The 27,037-nt window shown below is 32.6% G+C and overlaps 2 protein-coding genes across 5 annotated transcripts in view; both read left to right on the top strand.

The window, feature by feature from the left end:
- LOC105323217 (intermembrane lipid transfer protein VPS13B) overlaps window positions 1–27,037 on the top strand; it is a 64,952-nt gene that overhangs the window by 25,973 nt on the left and 11,942 nt on the right. The gene's annotated exons all lie outside the window — the stretch shown is intronic.
- LOC117686320 (uncharacterized) lies at window positions 5,865–26,803 on the top strand. Its single transcript, XM_066084141.1, has 24 exons — window positions 5,865–5,871; window positions 5,992–6,102; window positions 6,191–6,301; window positions 6,390–6,500; window positions 6,589–6,696; window positions 6,785–6,892; window positions 6,981–7,115; window positions 7,202–7,309; window positions 7,406–7,516; window positions 8,000–8,134; window positions 8,221–8,328; window positions 8,417–8,524; window positions 8,611–8,718; window positions 8,807–8,914; window positions 9,003–9,110; window positions 9,199–9,306; window positions 9,395–10,943; window positions 11,839–11,962; window positions 16,029–16,155; window positions 22,110–22,228; window positions 22,747–22,942; window positions 25,410–25,508; window positions 25,590–25,646; window positions 25,817–26,803. Exons 1-24 carry the CDS (start codon window positions 5,865–5,867, stop codon window positions 26,008–26,010), a joined length of 4,158 nt encoding a protein of 1,385 aa, XP_065940213.1. The 3' UTR covers window positions 26,011–26,803.

Raw genomic sequence — 27,037 nt, 5'->3', positions numbered from 1 at the left:
TAACAAAGTGAAGAATGCAATTTAAAAGTAATTGATAGTCTATAGAAAATAAAAGCACACAACTCATGCAAACAATCATTTATCAAAATTAAGAATGAAATTTAAAAGTGTCTTGTTCACAACTCATAATCAATAGACACTAAAAGCACATAATTCAAAGACATAGTTTTTTAAACAAATTGAAAAACGTCTTATTTAAAACTTGTTAACGTTAGACACTAAAAGCCCATAATTCATGAACACAATTATATAGCAAATGTACCATACAATATTAAATTATCCTGTTGGCAGCTCGTAATTAATAGACAGTAAAAGCACATAACCCACGGACATGATCATTTATTAAAATGAAGAATTCAATTTAAAAGTGTCTTGTTCACAACTCATAATCAATAGACAATAAAAGTGTCTCAATTTTTGTTAAATGTTCACAACTCATCATAGGTAGACATTAAAAGCACATAACTCGTGAACAATTTCTAAAACGAGGCAATCTACTGTCAATCAAGTTGATGAAACAAGATTATCAACAGTCGCGATTGAAGTCATCATTTCGTAATTAAGTTCTATTGTCAATACAAAGACTTTGTCAGCAAATACAATATTCCGCTAAATTAAATGCTTACTTATGTTTTTCATACATATTGCTAGGTCATTATTTATTTACCGATTTGACTTTTCATTTTACCGATCATGATGACAAAGAGCACACGGCAGGTGTGACCGATCAGCAGAGGATGCTTACTCCTCCATGGCACCTGATCCTACCTATAATTTTTTTAGAGGTCCGTGTTTGCTCTGCTCTTGATTTGTAATTTTCATTTTGGACTACGAGTTCAATTGTTGTTCTTTATTGTTGCTTTTCATGGTAGTGTCCCATTCAGAACTCACAAACAATAGACACTAAAAGCCCATAACACATGAACAGCAACAGACACAATTGTATTCAACAAAATGTAGAATTATGAATACATTGATAGTTTTCTTTTGTATAGAAATTTTTTTCATATCATACTTTGTAGACAAAAATTGCTATAAAAAGACACATGGACCCAGTCGTTTACAAATGTGTGTGTAATGAAGTAAATTTTAAAGCCTATACATTTGCAAGTTATAATTTACATTTAAAATGAAATGGATTAAAATGGATAAAATACTGCACAGATGATGTGTAAAGTCCATTGATTGTGGGGTCAACAGGAAGTGTTAAGTTACACATGGCAAAAATGGATGGAGAAACTCCTGCTGGATTTATTCTTTTTTATTCTGCATATGATTATTCCCAGGCTTGCTCATTTTGCTCAGATTTTGATATTGATGTTCTAGAGATCTTCATCAATGGTTTTTGCTGTTTAACATTTTTTTGTCTCCCAGAATTTCATGCATGTAGAGCATTTTGTGTCCTTTCTGGCTTTGCAGTAGAAAAATTCTTAAAGCTTTAATAATTATTATGAAGGTAAGTTATATTAAATAGAATAATAAACAATTATATATTTTTATGTATTATTATAGATTTACTTATTGTGTTACAAGTTTAGCGTATATGTCATGAAGCATCAGCTTTAAGATTAGAAGACAGTAAGTTGTTGTGTTCATTCTTTTGATGGAATAATGTCTGTGTATAAAGTGATATTTGGTAACCCATGACTGAAAGGAAAGGGGTAGCCATTTTGTTAGAGACAAAAATTTTAGGATGGAGAGACGAGAAGTTTTTGTTATAGGATTGTATGTTGTTTTAAGCTTAGCATTAAGAGTTCTTGTGGTTTTTTTCAATAGCAATTCAAAATTTAGTCAGTTTGGTGTACATTTAATTTTGGGAGTTTCTTTTGTAATTGATCTGATATTCTTCATAATTGCTCTGGTGTATTTCTCCATCTGGCCAAAAAGAATTTAAGGTATGTAAAACCTCATAAGATTGTCAATCATGTCATTTAAATGAGTTTCATTAACCATATGAGGTTATAAAAGCAGGTAATGCAATATTTCAACATACTGTGAACCAACTGTTTATAAATTATAGTGAGGTTGGTAACTCAGAATTTTGTAATTGTGTTGAATATATTATATAACGTGGAATTTCTCTTTTTAAAAATTACATATTTGAATCTAAGTAATTTCAGTTAAATTCCCATTTTTTTGTGAGGGAGAATTGAAGTCTCCCTTGAATTTTGCTCTAAGTTGTCCCTGCCACATAAATAAACGGACTGCTATTAAATCTTAGTCCTAAAAATGTTTGAATAAGCTGCACAATATTTCTTAATAGTAAAGTATTGAAAAGAGTTATTCATTACTCATTGAGAGCATGTTGCCAAAAATGGAGGACATAACAAATTTTCTTTGGTCTGAGGTTGCATTGTTGAGTATGATATTGTTGGTGATGATTTTCATTGTGGTGATCGGTGCAATGATTTTGAGAACTGTCAGAAAATGGAACAGAATTTTTTATTCTTGGAATGAAAGACTAATGCAGTAGACATACATTTTTTTGCATTGAACATTTAATTTCCATCTGTGGTTTGCTTTAAATATTGTCACTAAAACTGCAACTGTAACAGGTATGTATGAGTCATTAAAAATTTGACATGTTGAAGATTTGTTTAATTAAAATAGAATGTGAAAAAATCCTTCTCATTAAAAATTCAAATAAATATTTAAAAAATATAATTAGGCAATTTATTAGGATAAATCAGAGAGAGGAGATCAAGAGAAGTAGTTAGTACATTTTACCCAAGATAAACACATAGATTGGTTGTTTCATTGTTTTGTTTGAAAATAAAAAACTATGCTTTTGGTTTATAGGTTGCAATGGGAAGGAGGAAAAGGAAACCGGCATCGGGAGATTCATGTACTGCAACTGCAAAGAAGTTAATCAAAACATGTAGTACTACTGAAACTGCAAAGAAGTTAATCAAAACTGGTGATTTTGTTTGGGCAAAACTGCCTTCAACTTCCTACCTCTGGCCTGTAAAAATAGAAAAAGTGGATATTTCAGATGATCATGAAGAATATCATGTGTATTGTAAGGCAGATACTGTAATGTAAGTTAATTAATTTTATATAATGTTTTTATTGTAAAAGAATTTATAAATATTGTCATCTTTCTTAAATTATAGTTGGTGTAAACAAGTGTCAGAATGATAAAGCATTATATATATATTCAAATAAGGATTTGCATTAAATAACTAAATAACATTCATATTTTTGAATTTTTTTTATAAAAACAATATTTCAGCCTCCTTTTAAGGTTCTCCAATCCTCAGCCTCAAAGTATATGTTTTTCATCTTAAAAATGTTATTTATCCTTCAAACTTTATAAATGAAATAAAAAGAAATTTTTAGGTGGTATCCATGCATTTTACAAAGTTATTGCAAATTTGCCCATGATGGATATAATGAAATAAATATACAATTTGAGGGGGGGAAAAAGGTTGTACCAGTACATCGGTGGCTCGAACCCCTTTACCTATATTTAGTAGATCTCCATTGATCCACTAAGCCAAACATTTCGTTGAATGACTGATTGTAATACTAACACTAGAAGACTAATTAAATTTTTCTATATAAAAGGCAGATTTATGGTGCGAATTAAAAAAAAAATGGATAATTTAGAGTTATCGAACATGGCTGAGGATCGGAGATCGTTAAGGTAGTTTTGTAAAATTGAGCTAGTTTCTTTTTTGTAAAATTTCTTAGATACAAGACCAGACAGGTAGAAATATTTCTTGAAAACATGGAGATATGGAAAGCAAAAGGAGAATGTAATGAGTTAAACATACATTTAAAATGAATTGAAATTGTTGTTTGTTTCGGTTTTTTTTTTTCAATTTGGTCATCTGAGACTGACCTATTGCTATGTTTATAAGTTCATGTCGTGCATCAATCATATTATATAGCTTAAAAATTCATATGTGTAAGCTGCTTCTTATAATCTACAAAGCAAATATTATCATATTCATGATATTGATGTGTTACATCTTTTGACAATACTTATAGAAAACTTTATTCCTTAAATTTATGATCCATAGGCACCAAAATTTTATGTGAAAACTTTTGATTGAATGCAGGTTTTGAATTTGTATTGGCTTCTTGCTGATTTTTAGCAGACAAACTACTGTGGTTCATCAATTTTTGTTGCATCATCAATTTCCTGGATTTTGTAAAATTAGGTTTACAAATTGCAGGTCATCGTACCTTTATGCCAATTTTATCATATTCCTCGAGTAGTACGTACTAGTTGTAAATGTTAAAATACAAAATAATAATAATAAAAAACTCAAATTACTAGTAAAGAAACATGTCATATTTCTATATGACATGTCTATATTTCTATCTTTCTATCAAATTTGCATCTGATCCATTCTTTAATGTTTTAGACTCTGATCCAGATTTGGCAGGAAAGCTGATGACCCTAGTGTAAATCAATATCATCCAAAAATTTCAGCTAATCTATCGGTTCAAATTATCAAAAGGCAAATTTAGACAATTATCATTATGTCTCAATAAAAGAAATTGTTTTTTATCGCAAACCTTTCATGATAACAATCAAAATGGGATGCAAATAACCAATTAGCAATTTTGTAATGGATTGTCATCCCTACTTAATGGCAGATTTATATTGTGTTTATGAAGCAAAGGCATTTAATTTTGCATTAAAAACACAATAAGAAAGTTAATTCATTGCTTTGACAATTGTATGAAAATAAAAAGCTGAGCTAGGATATATATGCAAGTGATTTCAGACTACATAAATTCCTTTTTATTTAATCTGAAAATACGGTATTATACTCAGGTGACTGTTCATCATTCTTTTGTTGATTTCATATGATATTTTTGATGTGTTGGTACTAATCATTTAACATTTTAACTTACATGTCATGATCTTAAGGTAGTCCATCCATAACTATCATATTTCATATCTAATAGATTGCAAGTTTGATCACTAAAATCTTAGTGTGATTTTAAGGAGTTTATTAAATAACAAAGATTCACCTTTGAAATATTAAAAAAAAATTAATATTAATAACTTTATCATATGTTGAAGTTAACATTGAAGTCTATGGGAAAAATGCATTTTTAAATATATTTCTTTAGTACAAGTAATTTTCTCACATTTCTCTTGGTAAAAAGTTGCAAAAGTTTTTCCTTTCTTCGAATATGCTAAAAACTTTCATAGTTAACCATACATATTTTAAAAATGCATTTTTTAAAATTTTCCCAAAGGGCAGACAACTCTTTTAAAAAGTTTTAAGTGCAAAAAGTTCATTTAATTGACTACATACATACAACCGAGTTTGGTTTATGTCAGCCTCATAATAGCTTTAAAATACGTTTTTGATGTAGTTTAGATCAATCAAAAGCGTTAAATTTGTCTTAGTTATGGATGGACTACCTTAAGGCTCAACTAAGCTTTTTTGATTAAAATCAGTCTGTTGTATGTTGTCATCATTTGCATAACAATCGTCATATACTTTTATACATCATCTTCTTCAGAACCACAGAGCCAGTTTCAAATAAACTTGGCACAAAGCATCCTTGGGACCGGGTTGAAATTTATGTTAAAGTATTCTCTGGTAGTAAACGTTTTTAAAAAAGCCGGGAAATTAGAAAAAATTTGGACTGAAAAAACAAGCTTTTGTTTTCCATTTTAAGTAGGATGTTGACCTCTATTAATGCTATTAATCTGAAGAAAAAAAATAATGGATATTGAGCTTCAAATAATTGGCTATTTAAGGAATGAACTCTCCAAAACTTTTCAGATGAGTCTTCTTCAAAATGCTTACCACATGCATGAAAGGATTCAATTGAACTTTCAATTTCAGATATTTTGCGGAAAAAAAATGCAACATTGCAAGCATTTCAAAACGATGTCAAGTGGGCCTTGGAATCTATAGAAGCACAACCAGGTGAGAATTCTGACTATGCTAACTAGGGCAATAGTTGTCGGAAATTGATATCTGATGAAGATGACTCACTTTATATTTTCTTCTGTAGGTGACCACCCTCATCAGTTAGATGTAGTAGAGTTTAATGGCAGAGAGTCATATAAAGGATCTGGTTCTGTTGATGCAGTGATTGAGTCTGTCCTTGAAGATGCACATGCAGGTGAGATATCTGACTATGCTAACTGAAGCAATAGTTGTTGGATATTGATATCTGATGAAGATGACTCTGTTTATATCTTCTTCTGTAGGTGACCACCCTCATCAGTTAGATGTAGTAGAGTTTAATGGCAGAGAGTCATATAAAGGATCTGGTTCTGTTGATGCAGTGATTGAGTCTGTCCTTGAAGATGCACATGCAGGTGAGATATCTGACTATGCTAACTGAAGCAATAGTTGTTGGATATTGATATCTGATGAAGATGACTCGGTTTATATCTTCTTCTGTAGGTGACCACCCTCATCAGTTAGATGTAGTAGAGTTTAATGGCAGAGAGTCATATAAAGGATCTGGTTCTGTTGATGCAGTGATTGAGTCTGTCCTTGAAGATGCATATGCAGGTGAGATATCTGACTATGCTAACTGAGGCAATAGTTGTTGGATATTGATATCTGATGAAGATGACTCGGTTTATATCTTCTTCTGTAGGTGATCACCCTCATCAGTCAGATGTAGAGTTTAATGATGGAGAGTTGGATGAAGGATTGGGTTCTGTTGATGCAGTGATTGAGTCTGTCCTTGAAGATGCACATGCAGGTGAGATATCTTACTTTGCTAACTGAGGCAATAGCTGTTGGAAATTGATATCTGATGAAGATGACTCTGTTTATATCTTCTTCTGTAGGTGACCACCCTCATCAGTCAGATGTAGAGTTTAATGATGGAGAGTCGGATGAAGGATTGGGTTCTGTTGATGCAGTGATTGAGTCTGTCCTTGAAGATGCACATGCAGGTGAGATATCTTACTTTGCTAACTGAGGCAATAGCTGTTGGAAATTGATATCTGATGAAGATGACTCTGTTTATATCTTCTTCTGTAGGTGCCCAATCTCATCAGTCAGCTGTAGAGTTAAATGGTGGAGAGTCAGATAAAGGATCCAGTTCTGTTGATGCAGTGATTGAGTCTCTTCTTGAAGATGCACAAAATGAAGAGTCAGATAAAGGATCACATGCAGGTGAGATTTCTGACTATGCCAACTAGTGCAATAGTTGATAGAATTTGATATCTGATGAAGATGACTGTTTATATTTTCTTCTGTAGGTGACCACCCTCATCAGTCAGATGTAGAGTTTAATGATGGAGAGTCGGATGAAGGATTGGGTTCTGTTGATGCAGTGATTGAGTCTGTCCTTGAAGATGCACATGCAGGTGAGATATCTTACTATGCTAACTGAAGCAATAGTTGTTGCCTTGTTGGATATTGATATCTGATGAAGATGACTCGGTTTATATCTTCTTCTGTAGGTGACCACCCTCATCAGTCAGATGTAGTAGAGTTTAATGGCAGAGAGTCATATAAAGGATCTGGTTCTGTTGATGCAGTGATTGAGTCTGTCCTTGAAGATGAACATGCAGGTGAGATATCTTACTATGCTAACTAGGGCAATAATTGTTGGATATTGATATCTGATGAAGATGACTGTGTTTATATCTTCTTCTGTAGGTGACCACCCTCATCAGTCAGATGTAGTAGAGTTTAATGGCAGAGAGTCATATAAAGGATCTGGTTCTGTTGATGCAGTGATTGAGTTTGTCCTTGAAGATGCATATGCAGGTGAGATATCTTACTATGCTAACTGAAGCAATAGTTGTTGGAAATTGATATCTGATGAAGATGACTCTGTTTATATCTTCTTCTGTAGGTGACCACCCTCATCAGTCAGATGTAGAGTTTAATGATGGAGAGTCGGATGAAGGATTGGGTTCTGTTGATGCAGTGATTGAGTCTCTTCTTGAAGATGCACATGCAGGTGAGATATCTTACTTTGCTAACTGAGGCAATAGCTGTTGGAAATTGATATCTGATGAAGATGACTCTGTTTATATCTTCTTCTGTAGGTGCCCAATCTCATCAGTCAGCTGTAGAGTTAAATGGCGGAGAGTCAGATAAAGGATCCAGTTCTGTTGATGCAGTGATTGAGTCTCTTCTTGAAGATGCACAAAATGAAGAGTCAGATAAAGGATCACATGCAGGTGAGAATTCTGACTGCCAACTAATGCAATAGTTGACAGAATTTGATATCTGATGAAGATGACTCTGTTTATATTTTCTTCTGTAGGTGACCACCCTCATCAGTCAGATGTAGAGTTTAATGATGGAGAGTCGGATGAAGGATCTGGTTCTGTTGATGCAGTGATTGAGTCTGTCCTTGAAGATGAACATGCAGGTGAGATATCTTACTATGCTAACTGAGGCAATAGTTGTTTGAAATTGATATCTGATGAAGATGACTCTGTGTATATCTTCTTCTGTAGGTGACCACCCTCATCAGTCAGATGTAGAGTTTAATTTTGGAGAGGCAGATAAAGGATCCAGTTGTGTTGATGCAGTGATTGAGTCTCTTCTTGAAGATGAACATGCAGGTGAGATATCTGACTATGCTAACTGAGGCAATAGTTGTTTGAAATTGATATCTGATGAAGATGACTATTTATATCTTCTTCTGTAGGCGATCACCCTCATCAGTCGGATGTAGAGTTTATTGACGCAGAATCAGATAAAGGATCTGGTTCTGTTGATGCAGTGATTGAGTCTTACCTTGGAGATGCATATGCAGGTGAGATATCTTACTATGCTAACTGAGGCAATAGTTGTTGGATATTGATATCTGATGAAGATGACTCTGTTTATATCTTCTTCTGTAGGTGACCACCCTCATCAGTCGGATGTAGAGTTTATTGACGCAGAATCAGATAAAGGATCTGCTTCTGTTGATGCAGTGATTGCGTCTTACCTTGGAGATGCACATGCAGGTGAGATATCTGACTATGCTAACTGAGGCAATAGTTGTTTGAAATTGATATCTGATGAAGATGACTCGGTTTATATTTTCTTCTGTAGGTGACCACCCTCATCAGTCGGATGTAGAGTTTAATGATGGAGAGTCAGATAAAGAATTGGGTTCTGTTGATGCAGTGATTGAGTCTCTTCTTGAAGATGCATATGCAGGTGAGATATCTGACTATGTTAATTAGGATGATTGTTGTTTGAAATTGATATCTGATGAAGATGACTCTGTTTATATCTTCTTCTGTAGGTGACCACCCTCATCAGTCGGATGTAGAGTTTAATGATGGAGAGTCAGATAAAGGATCCAGTTCTGTTGATGCAGTGATTGAGTCTCTCCATGAAAATGCACATGCAGGTGAGATATCTGACTATGTTAATTAGGATGATTGTTGTTTGAAATTGATATCTGATGAAGATGACTCTGTTTATATCTTCTTCTGTAGGTGACCACCCTCATCAGTCAGCTGTAGAGTTTAATGATGGAGAGTCAGAGTCTGATATGGATGATTCTGATGAATCTTGGATTGATTCAGATAGTGATCCTGATAACTCATCGAGTAAAAGCGATTCTGATAACGCATCAAGTGAAAGTGAAAACGATGAAAACCTTCCAGATGTTGACAAAAGTGTTCCTAAAAAGGGCAATCATCAAGTTCTAAAGAGTATTGAAAATATGAATTCTCCTCAAAAAAGAAAAAAAACAAGTCTTGAAAATATGAATTCTCCTCTAAAAAGAAAAAAAACTCTGTTACGTGAAGAATGTGACTTCGACATAGAGTATCCGAACATTTTTATCAAAAAGTTCCAAAAAGGAAATAATGAAAGATCAAAAACCGGAAGAACATACGACCTTGTTCATTCATGTATGTTTTGTCATGACCTTTATTCAAACATCCAAACTCACATTGAGAATAAACATGCCAACAAAAAAGAGGTACAAGAAATTAAAACCATGAAACAGAAAAAAGAGTTCTGCAACACAGAAGAGAAAACTGACCTTATGAAGGAAATCAATAGAAAAGTTACCCTGATTCGCAATAAGGGAGACAATATCCACAATATGTCTGTTCTTCAAAAAGGTGAGGGCGAAATACTACTTTCAAGAAGAACCCAGAATAAATTCAGTCTGAAACAATATGGGCCTTGTCCGGAATGTTTTGAATGGATTCAGCTTGAGAAATCAGTTGCAACTCACAGGACCTCTTGTCCAGCGTTTAAGACAGGTTCATATTTCCAGAGCAAAGGGTCTGTTATCATTCAGGCTAAAGTTATGGCAGGAAAAATCATTCCAGAAAGTTCAAAAATTCTTCAAAAAGAAGTTCTTCCAGCGATGAGAAGAGACAGCATTACAGACTGTGTTTTGGAGGACCACATTATTCTGATGCTTGGAGATATATGGCTCAGTAAAAACATAGATAATAAAAGAAAACGAAAACATTATGCGAGTTACCACATGCGACTTGCTGGACGCCTCCTTCTCCTTGTTCGAGAAACAACAAACCTATCTCTTAGTATGTCGGATTTTCTGGTACCAAAATATTTTGATGTTTTTGTGTCTTGTGCACTTAAGGCTTGTGATGGTGTTGACAAGGAGGAATCTGATGAATATGACTTGGACCACCCAAGCACGGCTTTAAAAATTGGGTTTGACCTTTGTCGTTTAGCGTCTGTGAAACTTGGAAACAGTATAAAATCTGGAGAGGAACAAGGGCGTTTAGATGCTTCAAACTTTCTAAACCTGATGAAGTTAGAATGGACTGTTAAAGTAACAAAAATTGCAAAATCAACCCTGAATGAGCGTCATTTTAATGCTCAAAAGAGTCTACCAGATCCTGAAGACATTGCAAAATTAGCAAAGCACATCACAAATGAACTTACCAATTTTGATGTGGAAAATATGACTCCAGATAATTATAGAAAAGGAGTTATACTCTCCGAAAGTCGACTTCTATTGTACAACCGTCGAAGACCTGGGGAACTTGAGGCTTTAAGGTAATAACAATTTTGCCTATATGGCTTGTTTCAGATATAGTTTAAGAAAAGTATGACATGACAGCAAAATTTTAATGAAGAACAAAATGACGCTCATTTTGAGCAATTGTTTTCTTTATTAATACAAAATATTAAATGACAGTTATTGTCCATAAATATTTGTTAATCCTTTATTTTCTAACAAATCAATTAAAAACTCTGTAATAAATAGTTGAATTGGATTTAAAAATATCACTTATGTGACGTCCATATTATAGACAATCAACATAGGGAAGTCGGCTATTTTTTCTCTTTTTGTTAAGAACGTATTTCATATTATTTATAATGATGAATTGATTGTCGCCGACGATCGATTATCTGTCGTTCTGAGACCCACGATTCTACTTAGGCCTAAAAAAAAATAGGTTTGTTTCCGCTTTCAGGCTGAAAAAAATTAGATGTATCAAATACATCAAAAAAATATATGTTAGTCAATATTGAATTAAATTTCTGCAATGTCCTCCAAACCGGATGTTGTCTAATTCAGCGAAACTTTTCAGAACCAACCCAAGTCGGATTAGATAAGTTTTACTGTATAAATGAAGAAACAAACAATTTAATGGGTATCAGTTTCTTCATAACTTGTTTAATACTTTTTAGCAGCCACCGTTTTGTGGCGGACATTATTTTTACACTACATCTGAAAGTGGCCCTATAGTATACTTACATGAATTTTTATGGTTACAGTTTTAACTATAATTTGATACAAAAAAAGTAAGGGTGAAGCTTTGTTTATTTTAAGACTTAATAGACAAAAAATTTTGATTTTGCTTCCTTCTCTTAATGTTTTTTGAGATATAGATTTTAAGAGACCCGAGTTCAGCGAATCTATTAAAAAAAAATTGTTTCACTGCAGTTTGAAATGCTACGAAAACAGATCAAAAGAAATGTCTGCTGTGGACAAATCTTTACGCCTGGATTTGACGGATTTAGAAAAACAAATGTTGGACACCCAGCATGTTATTGAAGTTCGCGGAAAGGTATTGCAATTGTTTATATTTACCTGGTATAAGATAACCACTCAAGTGACCTTTTTCTATCTGTTTTTGTCCGTCATGCAGTAACATTTGAACTCTGAAACTACTTGGAGTATCATGACGTTATATAGTGTTGCATCTATAGCAGGAGGGGAAGATAAATTGGGAAATTAGACATTAAGCATGCAAACTATATGGTTATGTTAAGCAAGGAAGCTTCTATAAAAATTATCATGTATGATTTTCTTCTGTCTTGAGATTTCTTGTACCTAAACCATGATGTATGATTTTTTTGTTGCATCAGTTATTAGTAAGGGTATCATATGGCACCTCCTTACAATGCAAAACTGTTCAAATGTCAAATCTGGTATCTCTTTCATGTATGTAGACCATGACCCAAATGGTAGGCCTTTCAACTACTTTTTCAATTTTCACATATGCTTAAAAATGCATTTAGAGCTAAACTAAAAATATATCTGTTTAATGTTCTGGTACTGACCCATCAAAATTGCTTCTACCTAATTATTTTTTTCAGCATATTCATTTTTGAATTTGATTTTTATTTTATTTTTTTGATTGCAAAGAAATACAAACTGTCAAAGTCATGTTCAAAACTCATTTAGATTGATAAATGATCTTTAATAAATGAAAGTGTTTAACTGTCTTAAAAAAAAAATAAAACATGCATGTATATGTACTCTGTGATTTATAGCAAGATTATTATATACAATTGAAAAAAAAAGAACTACATGAAAATTGTGGGTCTGAGTACATCAAACAAATAAATAAATATTAATGTTTTTTATTTTGGACAAATAACTTCCTTATAAATATAATGACCAAATGTAGCAGTATTTCAAGAGTTGTATGACATAAAACTTTTTTATAGTTGGTTTTTAATAAAATTCTGACCCTTGTGATTTAAAAGGCCAAAGCAATAGCCTATTGTGAAGAAGGCTATATATTCAAGTCTGACAATTGTTAAATAATAAACATGTTGCATCGTAATTTTCTCTGTGTGCTTTTTTGTGCATCATTTATATTAGGATCTGTTTAAACTATAACGTTCAACAGACATACCTTTCTTAACTGCAAACTCTAGCGACAGTTGAAAGGCTTACATGTGGGGAATTCCAATCTTAAGGTGGGCCCTTCTTTGTATGGTAGACTTTATACTTGCCTTAATTTACTTGTGTTAATTGTGGGTGGGTGGGTGTGCTGTAAAGAAATTTGTTAAATTATCAAATTGTTGCAACTTACAATATTAGATACCCTATTGCACGAGATTGGATGGTTTCTTTGCAGGAACATGCAACATATACTTTCTACAATTTAAGTGTACTTGTCTTAATTGAGTGATAACATTGGAGGAAGATATTTTCTCTCTTTATCTCTCTTTTTGATAATTTTAAGAACAAGTATAGCTTTTTAGGTCACCTGAGTCACTCAGGTGACCTATTGCAATTGGTCTTCGTCCGTCGTCGTGCGTTGTGCGTCGTGCGTTAACAATTTTACAATTTTAACTTCTTCTTGAAAACTACCAGGTCAATCGTTACCATTTTTGGTGTGAAGCATTTCTATGGTAAGAAGAATCTAAATTGTGAAATTTATGGCCCCTGGGTCAGGGGTTCTGGCTCTAGGGTGGGGCCAATATGACCATATAGTAAAAATGTTTTAAATCTTGGAAAATCTTCTTCTCTACTACCATATATATTTTTTGAAAACTAAATGCATGGTTATGATGTCCATGAAGCCCTCTACTTAAATTGTGAAATTCATGACCCCTCAGTCAGGGGTTCAGGCTCTAGGGTGGGGCCAATATGGCCAAATAGTAAAAATGTATTAAATCTTAGAAAATCTTCTTCTCTACTATCATATATATTTGTTAAAAACTAAATGCATGGTTATAATGTCCATGAATCCCTCAACCAAAATTGTGAAATTCATGACCCCTTGGTCAGGGGTTCAGGCTCTAGGGTGGGGCCAATATGGTCATATAGTAAAAATGTATTAAATCTTAGAAAATCTTCTTCTCTACTCCCATATATACCGGTATTTGTTAAAAACTAAATGCATGATTATGATGTCCATGAGGCCCTCTATCAAAATTGTGAAATTCATGACCCCTGGGTCAGGGGTTCAGGCTCTAGGGTGGTGCCAAATAGTAAAAATGTATTAAATCTTAGAAAATCTTCTTCTCTACTATCATATATATTTGTTAAAAACTAAATGCATGGTTATAATGTCCATGAATCCCTCAACCAAAATTGTGAAATTCATGACCCCTTGGTCAGGGGTTCAGGCTCTAGGGTGGGGCCAATATGGTCATATAGTAAAAATGTATTAAATCTTAGAAAATCTTCTTCTCTACTCCCATATATACCGGTATTTGTTAAAAACTAAATGCATGATTATGATGTCCATGAGGCCCTCTATCAAAATTGTGAAATTCATGACCCCTGGGTCAGGGGTTCAGGCTCTAGGGTGGTGCCAATAGGACCAAATAGTAAAAATGTTTTAAATCTTAGAAAATCATCTTCTCTACTCCCATATATATTTTTTGAAAACTAAATGCATGGTTATGATGTCCATGAAGCCCTCTACTTAAATTGTGAAATTCATGACCCCTCGGTCAGGGGTTCAGGCTCTAGGGTGGGGCCAATATGGCCAAATAGTGAAAATGTTTTAAATCTTAAAAAATCTTCTTCTCTACTCCCATATATATTTGTTAAAAACTAAATGCATGGTTATGATGTCCATGAGGCCCTATACCTAAATTGTGAAATTCATGACCCCTGGGTCAGGTGTTCAGGCTCTAGGGTGGGGCCAATATGGCCAAATAGTGAAAATGTTTTAAATCTTAAAAAATCTTCTTCTCTACTCCAACACATGTGGGGAAAAAACTGAATACATGGTTATGATATCCCCAATCTCCTTTACCTAAATTGTGAAATTTATGGCCCCTGGGTCAGGGGTTCATGACATGAGGAGGGGGGGGCAATATAGTGTTAATGCATATAATGTTTAAAAATTTTCTTCTCTATTCTCACACATCGGTATAAAAAAAAAAAACACTGACTAATAATTATGTTTACCGGGAAGTCCTCTACTGAAATTTTAATTTTCATGTCCCCTCAAAGATGGGTTTTGACTCTGGGGCAGGGCCAAAATGGATGTATAGATGTTAATGCATATAATGTTAAAAAATTATTTTCTTTACTCCCACACACCTGAAAGGAAAACTGAATTCATGATTTTGTAGACCAAATCTTTTAGTTTAGTTTAGTTTCACAGTTCTTTTTGAAATGTGGTCGTCATTACAAATTTATGATTTTTCTACTCCAGTATGAAACCTAATTAATTAGATGCATAGACTCCATGACAAGTTTGTGTATGGGATATATGCTACTCAGGTGACCGTTAAGGCCAATTGGCCTCTTGTTAAAAAAGCTTACCATCTTGAGCACAAACTAAAGCAATTAGTTATCAAAGAACATTAATTCTATTTTACATAAATATCACCTTCCTCTATGTGTCATGGCATGTGGTCCATTTTAATATACATGTATCAAATCTGCAATTTGTTTTTACTGATATTAGCCTTACCATATCAAATTTTACGGTATTTACATGAAGATAAAAAAGGAACAGAACAAATATCCAATGAATATTATAGAATATTGCTTTAAAATTCAATAAAATGAAAGCCTGAACTTCATTCTTAGCTATTTTATAACTTTATTTGTTTTCTCTTTTTTTAAGATTGAAAATCTATGAAATTCTTAATTTGTACATAAATTAGAGTATCGGAAAATTATCTCCCTTGTGCCGAACAGCATTAGACCAATGAAATAAATGTAAATTTTCACATCATGTATTTTCTACCAATCACAGAGGAGAAGTGCACAACCCGAAGACTGTAAATTATTTCAACTCTGTATACCGTCTGGTACATGTAGACTATAAATGGTGGTGCTTTTTTAAAATCATTCAGTAGTTTGTGCAATCTAAAATGGTCATATATATTAAAACTGTGTTTCATGTTTATATTTAATTAAAATTTCTGTAGACTGGAAAACGAGTGCCAGTTATTTGCCCTAAAGAAGTCCTGCCAATATTACAATATTTGGCCAATCCTACTGCCAGAAGAAAGGGTGGAGTTAAACCAGGAAATCCTTACTTGTTTGCAAATACTGGTAAGCGACATTAAAACATACATGTTGCAATACAAAGAACTACCCATGTATATGGCCCTATTTTATTAAGAGTTAAATATTGTCAATGCATGTAATCATGCATTACCAATAGTAAAAAATTGTTTGATACAGCTATTAAAACGTTGTTATCATTGCTCAGTGCTGGAGATATTGACAGGCAATTGGCACAATGAAATCTTTTCAAACATTTATGACCATTTGTATCAAGGTGGTAGTTTTTCTTTAAAATTGACTATAAATAAGTGAAGATGCAACAGCAGTGGGCAGTGCTTATTCTACAGCAAAACTACGTGTAACCAATCTAAGGTTCTTCCAGTGAATAAAATCCACAGAGCTAAGAAGTTGGACAAATAATTTGATAATAATATGTTTAATTTGACATATTGTGATGTACTGCCATAAAAATTACAGGTCATGAATTCTGGAGGACCCTTAAATATTGATGCAAAACATTGCATCAAATTTAAATATGAAAGTTTCTTCTTCATATAGTATTTTTACAGAATATTTGTTATTCCCCTTAAATAAAAAAGATTCAAACTGCATCCATCTTAGTTGCAGACAATGTTTTTCTCACAAATAAAGCAGCAGTTATTGAAGCAAAGAATTGGTAATATAACTCAAAGTGCTAGGAACTTCACAACCACATTCATGCTGGATAGGGGGAGGAATCCATTGATCCAAACACTTAGTCAAGGCCTAAACATATTCTTCCTAACTTTTAATTAAGGCTTGGATTTCAATGTTGTTAACAATGTTAACAAATCTTACTCCTTTCGGGTTTAACAAAGTAAGATAAATTGATAGACCACGCACCCTGCTAAATTGTTCTCATTTGTAGTTGATTTATATCAATTTCATTACACACTGGTGCGGCAGAGAGTCAACTTGCTACATTGTTTTTAAAAGAAAGTTTACATCAGCCAGGTTTAGGGTCTGACTCTCAAACTCTAGATTCATATCATTTTAAGAGGCTGTCCAAGCAAACATCAGGCGAATATATAAGAAAACGTTGCACATCGATTTTCACGAATTTTTTGTTTTCCCTCTGAAATAGTTTCTTTGTATTCTCTTTTAACCCACAATAATGATGATTTGCTTGAAAAAATAATTTAAGTGGTTATTTGGACGGGAAGATATATATTTCATTCTCTTATATAAATCATTGAAACCATGTACCAAACTGTGAGCTTTAAAATCCAATACATTGTTTTTGGTGAGGGTTTGTATTTTTTATAAAAGAGAAAAATATTTTGACTTTTTATTGATAAAATAAAATAAGTGGGAAAAGCTTGCGTTGAAAAATTGTAGACAAGTATATTTTGGTAATGTTTGATAATTTCAGTTACCTCCCTTGCCAAATGAATATTTGGAGGCTTAAAAACTTAAGAAAATAATAAAAGCAATAAATTTTCAACTATAAATAATTCATATAAAATCAGCTTAATTGTTTATGATAAACATAATTTTTTTTAACGCTGAAATATATTTTCAAAAAATATTCAGTGCGGGTATATTTTCAAAACCAGTGTAAACAAAGATGGCCGCCGCTAACGTCTGTGTACAGCATGCTGCCAGAGTTGATTGTTTTTCGGTGTTTCGGTGATGTTGTCTCGATCTCAAATACCATTGGAAGTTAAATCAGGTCGCCAATAATAGTAAGCATCCCGAACTTTTTATTGAAACTGAGATGAATTACTGTTACCAGACGAATTTCAACAAGTCAGCCAACAATTTATGCAGCTATGGGTACATTGATGTACACATCCACTCCTCAAAGAAAAAAGCAAGAGGTGTTCACCTGATGACGACAGAGGAATGTTATTTCTTGACAAATGGGTAGTTCCAGAGGGGTCAGGTAAATAATATACATTGAGAGAGAGAGAGAGAGAGCATTCTTACATTTATATTATTTAATATCAGATGTTTACTTGCACATTTAATTTGTATTAATTGCATTCACATACCATGAATAAATCTTTGTAAAAAGAAAGTACAACAATAATCATAGAGTGTTTCATGTGGTTAATATTGGGAAAATATCCTACAAAATTTTAAGATAGGATTGTGTTGAGATTTGGAGTACTCTTTTTTTCCTTTGATAGGTCAATTTAGTCTTCAATCTTCATCTCTTTAATTTTCGTAATTGAAAAATATTGCTTTGTTAAAAATTAAAGAAAAAAATGTTATGAAATGACGAGTTTTTATAACATACACAGCAGAACATATGGGGTGTCTTTTTTGTTAGCACAGCAATATTATTTAACACAGCAGCTATTGACTTGGCAATCGGTCAGAGTACATATCTGACATGTAACAAGAAATGTAAATAAACAATTTCACACAACAGTATGATATTAGTTTTGCTAAATAATGATAATCAGAACATTAAATGGAATTTCTGTATGTGTTCCACAATATTTATTATCAATTTTAAGATCTTAACACTTGAAGGTACATGAATTTGTTTTATTATGTGTTTCTCTATTTTTATTTTTTTTAGAGAAGTGCAAATGAAATATTCTTCTGGAAAATACTATCCTTCTATATTTAAACTTGGATAAAACATAGAAAAAACCTACAAGATTGCTGAAAGAAAAAAAACCCATCAAGTTGCTTAGCATGATGGATCTGGATGACTTTTACAGCATCTAATATCATGGGTAAAAATGATATTTCTGCATATGAAACAGTGGATTATGTGAAGCAGTAATTTGAAAGGATATATTTAGATGGCAGAGAAACTAACTAGATTTGCAAGTCATTATATAAATGGCCACATTCATTTAAATTAACCAATGTTTTCCTAAGGAGTGGTTGAATTTCCAGAAGATGTCACTTGGAATTTGCTTTTCCCAATTTAATCATCTGCACATTTTTCTTCAATGAATAAAGGATGCAAACAAGACTAAAATAAGATGCTTTGAAGTTTGTCGAATTGACCACATGAGAGAGAGAGAGGAGAGAGAGAGAGAAAAGTTGAATGAACTTGTCTTCATGCATCATGCACTGTATGTATATGTTATCAATTAGCATTTTAATGCTCAATAAATTGTTAAATTGTTATCTTGCATGAGTTTATTTTCTGTTTATTTATTCCAAATTGCTACTGCACACTTTCTTAGATAACTAAGTTAATTTTAATGTTATTATAAGTTTGATATCTTCATCTATTATGGTTGTTTGTCATACTATGAAAGTAACTTATACTAGCCTAGTTAATTTGTATGTTTATAGATTTCAATATCTTGAGTAAATAACTAAATACATGTATAATTAAATATATTAATTAGTACCACAGTATCCACTGTTAACATGCAAATACATGTACTGACATCACTTTATAGCATTAGCAATATTATAAAATAACACTGTCCAAGTAAATCGTCCAAACATAGCATTGCTACATGTAAATGAAATGTATTCTTTCACTCTTATGCCCTTCTTATTTAATCAAATATGTACATGATGTACAACATGCTTGAAAGTTAGTCAGCTGAGTAATTTAGAAATACATTTTTAAAAAGACGAAAATACAGTTTAAAAGAGGCACACTGATTATTATATGACCATGGATTTGATTTGGGAATAGGGTTTAAAAGGGGGGGGGGGTGTTTTAAAGCATACTGTCCCATGTATATTTTAGCTGCTCTTCATACATGGATTATAAAATGGATTAGTATGGGGGATCCAAAATGGGGGGGGGGGGGGGGGGGTTGTGATGTCTGACATTTGTGCTACATTCATTGTGGACTTGGTCTGACTAAATTATTGTTGTATGCCAGTCTGTTTATGTTAATTTGTACCCAAAAGTTAAACACCTGCCTAGAATTTTCAAAAGCTACCCGACTGAAAGTAGAGGTCACATTTCTTAGTTCTCATTCCAAAACAGTTGTATGCATTCATTTTGAAACTTCGGATTGAACAAGTTGCTAATGGCACTAATATAGAGATAATAACGAATTCAAATGTTACTAATAAGAAGAAATGATTTGATATATTTACCGGTATGTGTATTTGTACATTATGGAATTGTTATACACGTAATTGTTTTGTTTAAACAAACAACAACAAAAACCCCTCAAATTCAGTACAATGTAGTACCAATGATAAATTGGATTGACCTTTTTGCACAATTGGATAAAAAAAAAACTTCTATATTTAAGATAATACCGCTTCAATATTATTATCCCACCAAGTTTATTACCAGTTTAAGAAGAAAATTTTAGTTAATACTTATTGAAAACACACAAATACATTGAATTTAAAAAATACATTCAGTTTTACACTGCATTAATTATTATTCCTTAATCAGTGATTAACACATTTTGAATCCTTATTCTCATATTTATGTACTTCATGAAATACTGAAAACCCTTAAAATAATTTGAATGTATATTAGACCATCCAAATAGTGAAATGTTCAGCTAATTTTCTTCAGTTGTGAATAGTTTTAGCAGACTTAAACTCAGTTTTTAACATTTTTGTCAAAATGACCTTTTTGCACTTAAAATTATGAAAAATGTTGGTTTTTGACGAGTGATCATTTAATTTCTTTCGTCATAAAGCATTTCCTATTATAAAGATATAAGCATGTATTGAATTATAGTCAATATTTTTGACATGAACTCTGTCATTCACTGTCTTTTAACAATAATAATAACACATTATGTATGGAAAAACTTCATTTTCAATGTTAAAAATGGGTAATTTTGAGCAACTGCTTCTATGAGACCGATGCTGTTCCCACTGAATTTATTTTTGTTTCTCAAAATTTCATTTCTCAGGTTTATAAAGATGCCTCATTTTTTCCTTTCATGAAAATGTATTGGATTTTATTGAAATTTCAAATTAACATTAAAATACCAGAATTTTTGTTTACAAAATATGCATCAACTTTGATAAGGCATATATTTTTGTTTGAAATATATTTATACTTTAAAAGCAGTCTAAGTTAAAGAGTTAAGTGTGTTTAAACTAAATAATATAATTTTTAAAAAGGTTTAATAGAATTAAGTAGTTTTACAACTGATCAAACTTCACAATATTTTTACAACTTCTGTGACCTTTTTGCACTTAACATGTTCCAAATTCAAAAATAGACATTTTTCTGCCTAGTTAGGCATACAATGAACTTTTTCTTTCACATGTATTACAATCATGTTTAAATGAAGTGATATACAAAAATTTATTGAAATCCAAGACATAGCATGTGCAAAGCCCTGCCTGAATTTTGCTTGGACAGCCTCTTAAGTGTCCACTTTTATTGACTGCCAACAAAACAATGCAAAATTTGCATGGCACAGCAGGAAATATTTTAATCGTATGACTTGAACTTTTATCTCATTAGAGTTCAGTTGTTTAATTTAATAAAGAATAATTATTAGAAAATATTGTGTCCAAATGTAAACTTTTTGAGTAAACTATGATACAAAACAGTTTTTAAATATCTATTTCGTGTATCCATAGTTAAATTGGTAAAAGCCAATATAAATTCACACTCGTACTTTGCATGTGTCACTGCCCTTTGCTGATGTAACTTAGGATACACCTAAAGATATTTTGATTTTGAGGAGAAGGTGTGTACTACACTGCATATCATTCCAAATAGCCTAAAGATTATAGAGGCAAGTAATATTATGTTAAAGTAATTTCATTAACTCCTTATTCCTAGAGGATATATATTACCACTACTGTTTGGTGTGTCCAAACTTAAGCTAAAAACAAAATTCATGTTGCGAGGGGATGCTTCGCTTTGTGGTGCTCTTGCTTTCTGCTCACTAGCTTGTTACAGAGGGGAATTAGCATCGCTTGTGCATGTCCACACCTCAAAGGCTAAGTAGAAATTATACTTTAAATGATAACACTTCACAAGCTTATGCTCTGTTTACAGAGCTCTTGTTCTCTTTTATTCAATAATAACTTTTTTGTAGCAAATGGTGTTGTGAAGGCGGGTGAGGCCCTAGATGACATCAAAGAAAAAGCTAATTTGAGATCTCCACATCTTATCTACTGCACTAACTTGAGAAAACACTGTGCGACCATCGCTCAGGTAAATGTGCATTGTAGTGCAAACAAAAAATGTGTTGTATATATACAGAATAGCATATAAACTTTTGCATATCTGAGTGGTTCTTCCCTCAATTTAAGATTCAACATTTCTCAAAGTCTTGTGAAATAACATTTACTTGTTATTTGGTATTATATCTTTGATTTTCAAATCTGTAGTTTGAGGTTAGAGCAACATCCAGTTTACATTCAATTTAAAAGGTTTTACTCAATATAATTTTTATTGAAAATATTTTATTGTTTACAATGCTTTCATAAGGCATTTAAAGTGATCAATCTTTCATCTATTCAGCACTCAAATTAAATCAAATGAGCTGAATTTTTTTTTATATACATTGAATTGTGAGCTCTGTGTTGCTTATATATCAATGACTGACACTCAAATTTTGGATGATGATTAGATGTGTCTTAAAGCAATCTGAAAATCAGTTTTTGACCATGCCCACTTTAAGTAACAAGTCTCTCTTATTTTTGTAAAGATTATATTTTTTTACTTTTTAGGTGATTGGCCTTCAAGATCATGAAATGAAGTGGCTTTGTCAGCATTTAGGGCATACGCAAAAAGTCCATGCAATTCATTACAGAGCCACATCTGGAATGATAGAAAGAATTGAAATATCAAAACTCATGCTGATGCAAGAGACTAACAGTGTTTCCAAATTTGCTGGAAAAAATTTAAGGGACATACAGTTTGAAGGTAAATTTTATTTTGTTGAGATGTGCTGTAGGAATGATCAAGTGCATTAATATGTTAAATTGTAGTGTTGTAAATGACTAAATGTGTACTAGGTTAACCATGCAGTTACTCACCAAACAATGTGAGTATCTAATAGTAAACCTGCTATTCAGTTACCGAGATAAAAATGTATTTTACATAGTAAGCTGTAAAGGACTTTGAAAAACCCAGTATATAAATCCTTTGATTTAATTACAACTGACTGCAGTCCTAAACCTCATGTCTGACATGCTATATTCATTTGTTGCTGTAATGTTTGCACAATTCTTTTTGGTTTAACGTGCATATTCTTTATAAACTTATTGCATTGACTTTTATTTCTGATGTTTTTAATCTTCCATTGCACAGTCATATACAGTACCGTCAACGCGGATCCCGTATTTTCCGCGCACCCCTGCGGTCCAAATTTCAATGTGGTTTAAAGCAGGTATCTCAGGTAAAACTGCATACCCCCGCGGTTAGGTAGCTCATCGAAACAACACTGCCGTACATTTAATTTAATGCATACATCTCGAATTATATTTTTAAAAATCAAATGCAAACTTATTGATGTATACATTTCCTCTTTTGTGTATATTATAAATCGCGATCATTTCTTGTGTTTTGTGATTGACAAACCTCATCCATGCGTACAACTTCAAAATGTTTCAATTTTGTGGACACTTGAAAAGTATCGCTTTTCTTAAGAACTAATTTCCCCAACAAATTTGAACTTGATGAATGAGATACCAAACTGGACAGTCTACAATAATACACTTTAAATCTTCGTCTTCTGGCTTATTGTAAGAAAAAGTGGAAGACCCTCAAAAGGAACAGTGTTGTACAGGCCGTTGATCGAAGGTAAATTAAAATCGTGTAGCACGTGCCGTCGAGGGATAGGCTAAAGCTGACTTGAGCATTGAGAAATTGTGCCTAAAACATGCCCCGAGTTGATAACACAATTATAATTCTTACAAATCAAATCATTCTGATAAAGTAATCAAAAAAGAACGTACTTATTATTAAAACAGTTTTATATACATGTATCAAGTTTGTTAAGATATAACTCGTGTAAAAAGAAAAATAAACAGATATAACTTTCTTTTTTAAACATCAATAGTTATAACTATTGAAAATTGCAACAGGGTGATTTTATTTTTTTATCTTTTATCATTTTAATTAAAATACTGACAATACCGGGACCGATCTTTACTAACAGCAGGCTGTTATACTGTCTTGCAGCACACAGGTAAAAATTATTTAACGGAAGGTCACACCGCCGCGGTTTGAAATGGCTGCAGTGAGAACCGCAAGGAATTAACTGCGATGGTGTAACACGGAAAGGATTAACTAACCGCAGAGGGGGGGGGGTAAATACGGGATCCGCGTTGACGGTACTGTGCCTGCGTTTATCTGATAATTTTATCAAATCTAATTAACAATGGTAAACAATACAAGATGTATGTCCAAAATCCCTGTGGAGATTCGGCTCGGCTAGATATTTGGACTGACGCCATCACCCAATTTATGTATGGAAATTCGCCTATACCTTAGGTCTAGTGTCGCTGTAAAAATCGAGATATTCATGCAGCTTGCCTGCTTCAGTTTTGCACACAAAACATTCTTCTTTTCAAATATCTAAATCAATTGATTTGAAAGGTTTATTCCAACAATTTCTCGATCCAGCTTATTTGCTTCCATTCAATCTATCATTTTTGTACCTTTTTCAAACTAAAGAGTTCAATTAAAGTCATTTGACAACTTGCATCAATGTGTACTACTGAGCATCAGCTTCAAGCCTCCCGATGATGAAGAGCATAATAGAGATTCAAAACAAATTAGCCAGCTGTGTAAATTAGGGAAAAATCACTGTTAGGATAAGAAATAAAAATTTTATAGAATAAGGTTCAAAATGTAACACTGAAGCAGTAATCACTGCAGGAATACCACAAAAGAATCTTGATTTTAATTAACTGTGACAATTGATCTAAGGTAGGGCTGAATTTCCAGACGTACATGTAAATATTGAAGGACTGTCCCGAGATTCGGTGAATCATTCCAAGCCGAATCTCCACAGAGATTAGTACGTCAATGCAGGCGAGACCTACACAGCAAACTAAAGTGTTTAGTAGTCAACTTCTCATATAAATGTTAAGGGAGAGCGGCGCGCATCGAGAACTATGGCATATGTAATATATGAGTCATGTTCAACTTTAGGTCTTAAAGTCTCTTCTTTGTGTTTTCTCATAAAAGGACTTGATTGATCACATGACCAAATCATTGAAGCCATTTGTGTTAAAAGATCATTCCAAATTACAAACTTGCTTGCAAAGTTTACAGCATCATGATGATTTTATGACGCACGAAAACAAGAAACAGAGAAATTATTTTTTCTCTTTTATAGCAGTTCTTGTAAGAAAGGGTGTAAATTTTGATGAATTCTTTTTAGATATCCTTGGTGATTCAGACACCACTAATGACAGCAATGATCTAGTAGATACCAATGATGAAAGCAATGATCATGTAGATGCGTTAGATGCAACATCAGGTAACAAATTGAAATTGTCAAGATGTATGATTTTATTGTCAATGTCCTTTTATTTTATATATCGATTTTTTTCTCTTTCAGAAAATCCTATTGTTTCAGTTTTAGACAATGACTTTGGCCGAAGGTCCACGAATAAAGGTATAATGATTTTTTGTAATTAAGGGTTTTTCCAGGAAAAAATTAATGAGAGGATGAATATGTATAGATCCTTAACTGGGCTGTATATTTTACTTAGTAAATAAATATTGCTTCACTTAAAATGTTTTGTAGAAGAAATTATCAAATTGTTTTCAAATTTCTATTTTTAGTTACTCGTGTTCAGTGGTCAAAAGATGAAGAACAGGAATTGCGGGAATATCTTTCAGAATACATTGGAAAGAAATGCCCTGGAATGAAGGCCTGTAAATACGCTATTGAACAAAGTAAAAAAAATGGAGGAAAAATTCAGTACAGAAAGTGGGACACAATTAAGAAAAAAGTTGTTAGAATGAATCCTCTATAGTTATACATTCAGAAAGAATGTTTTAGTGTGTGGACATTTTCAAAAAGGTACTTGTTATGTACATGTTCAGTTTTGATATTTTGAAAGCTATTGTTAGGAATGAATCTTAAATGGAAGAAAGGTACAGTACTTATATGTACAATTTGTTAGTTGAAGGTTTCAAAAGAAAGTTTGTGTAACAGTAGCATTGTTACTTGACAATTTCAAGTTGCATTTTGCTTGATCTTAAGAGACAAAGGTTTATTGGTCTTTGCTAATATTTTAAACTATCAAAGACAAGAAAACATTACATTTTATTAATTGCATACCTATGGTTAACGTGTTTATTTTTATGCAAATGTTGGCACAAGAAAGTTTATGTAATTTTCTTTTTGTTTTGTCTTAATTTGTTTATTGCATTCTGGATTGAATTATTGGTATTTTTTCGGGAATTAACAAATATATTCTTGACTAGTAAGAGTTCATGCTTGTTCATGCTTGCATATTTTTTTATTCATGTGTCATGACCATTTAGAGTATTACTTAGAAAGTGCCATGTGAGATAATTCTTGTGTTTGTGCAACGTGACACATTTCACTACCTGTATCTCTTGCTGGTTCTAATTATGCTCAGATAAGAGGAACAGATTTTGACTATTATTTTAAAGTTAATTGTTGCAATTTTAACAAGGAATGTCTCAAGTCAGAAAAGAATTTTGCCTCTTGATTGACCTCTTTTATTTCACCCAGGGCAGATGCTTTGATGTAATGTTCGAACTAGTTTTGTTCATGCAATAAAATGATTGTTTTTTATATTTCTTTTTTGTTATATATGCGTAATGTCCCTGTTTATTATGGATTATAATCGGACCTGTCAAGTGTGCAGAGTTGAAACATATTGATTGAACAACAGGATTGGGCAACAGGCAGTTGATGATGCCTCTTGAACTTAGAAAAAAATGAGAAATTCTCAGTTTCTGCTCTCCAACATTTAAAGGGATGAATGTATAAAGCTGATATTTCATATGTAGGTTATTTACAAGAAAATA

The sequence above is a fragment of the Magallana gigas genome, chromosome 5 (genome assembly GCF_963853765.1).
Source record: "Magallana gigas chromosome 5, xbMagGiga1.1, whole genome shotgun sequence".
NCBI lineage: Eukaryota > Metazoa > Mollusca > Bivalvia > Ostreida > Ostreidae > Magallana > Magallana gigas.
This window is presented reverse-complemented; position numbering and strand designations above follow the sequence as displayed.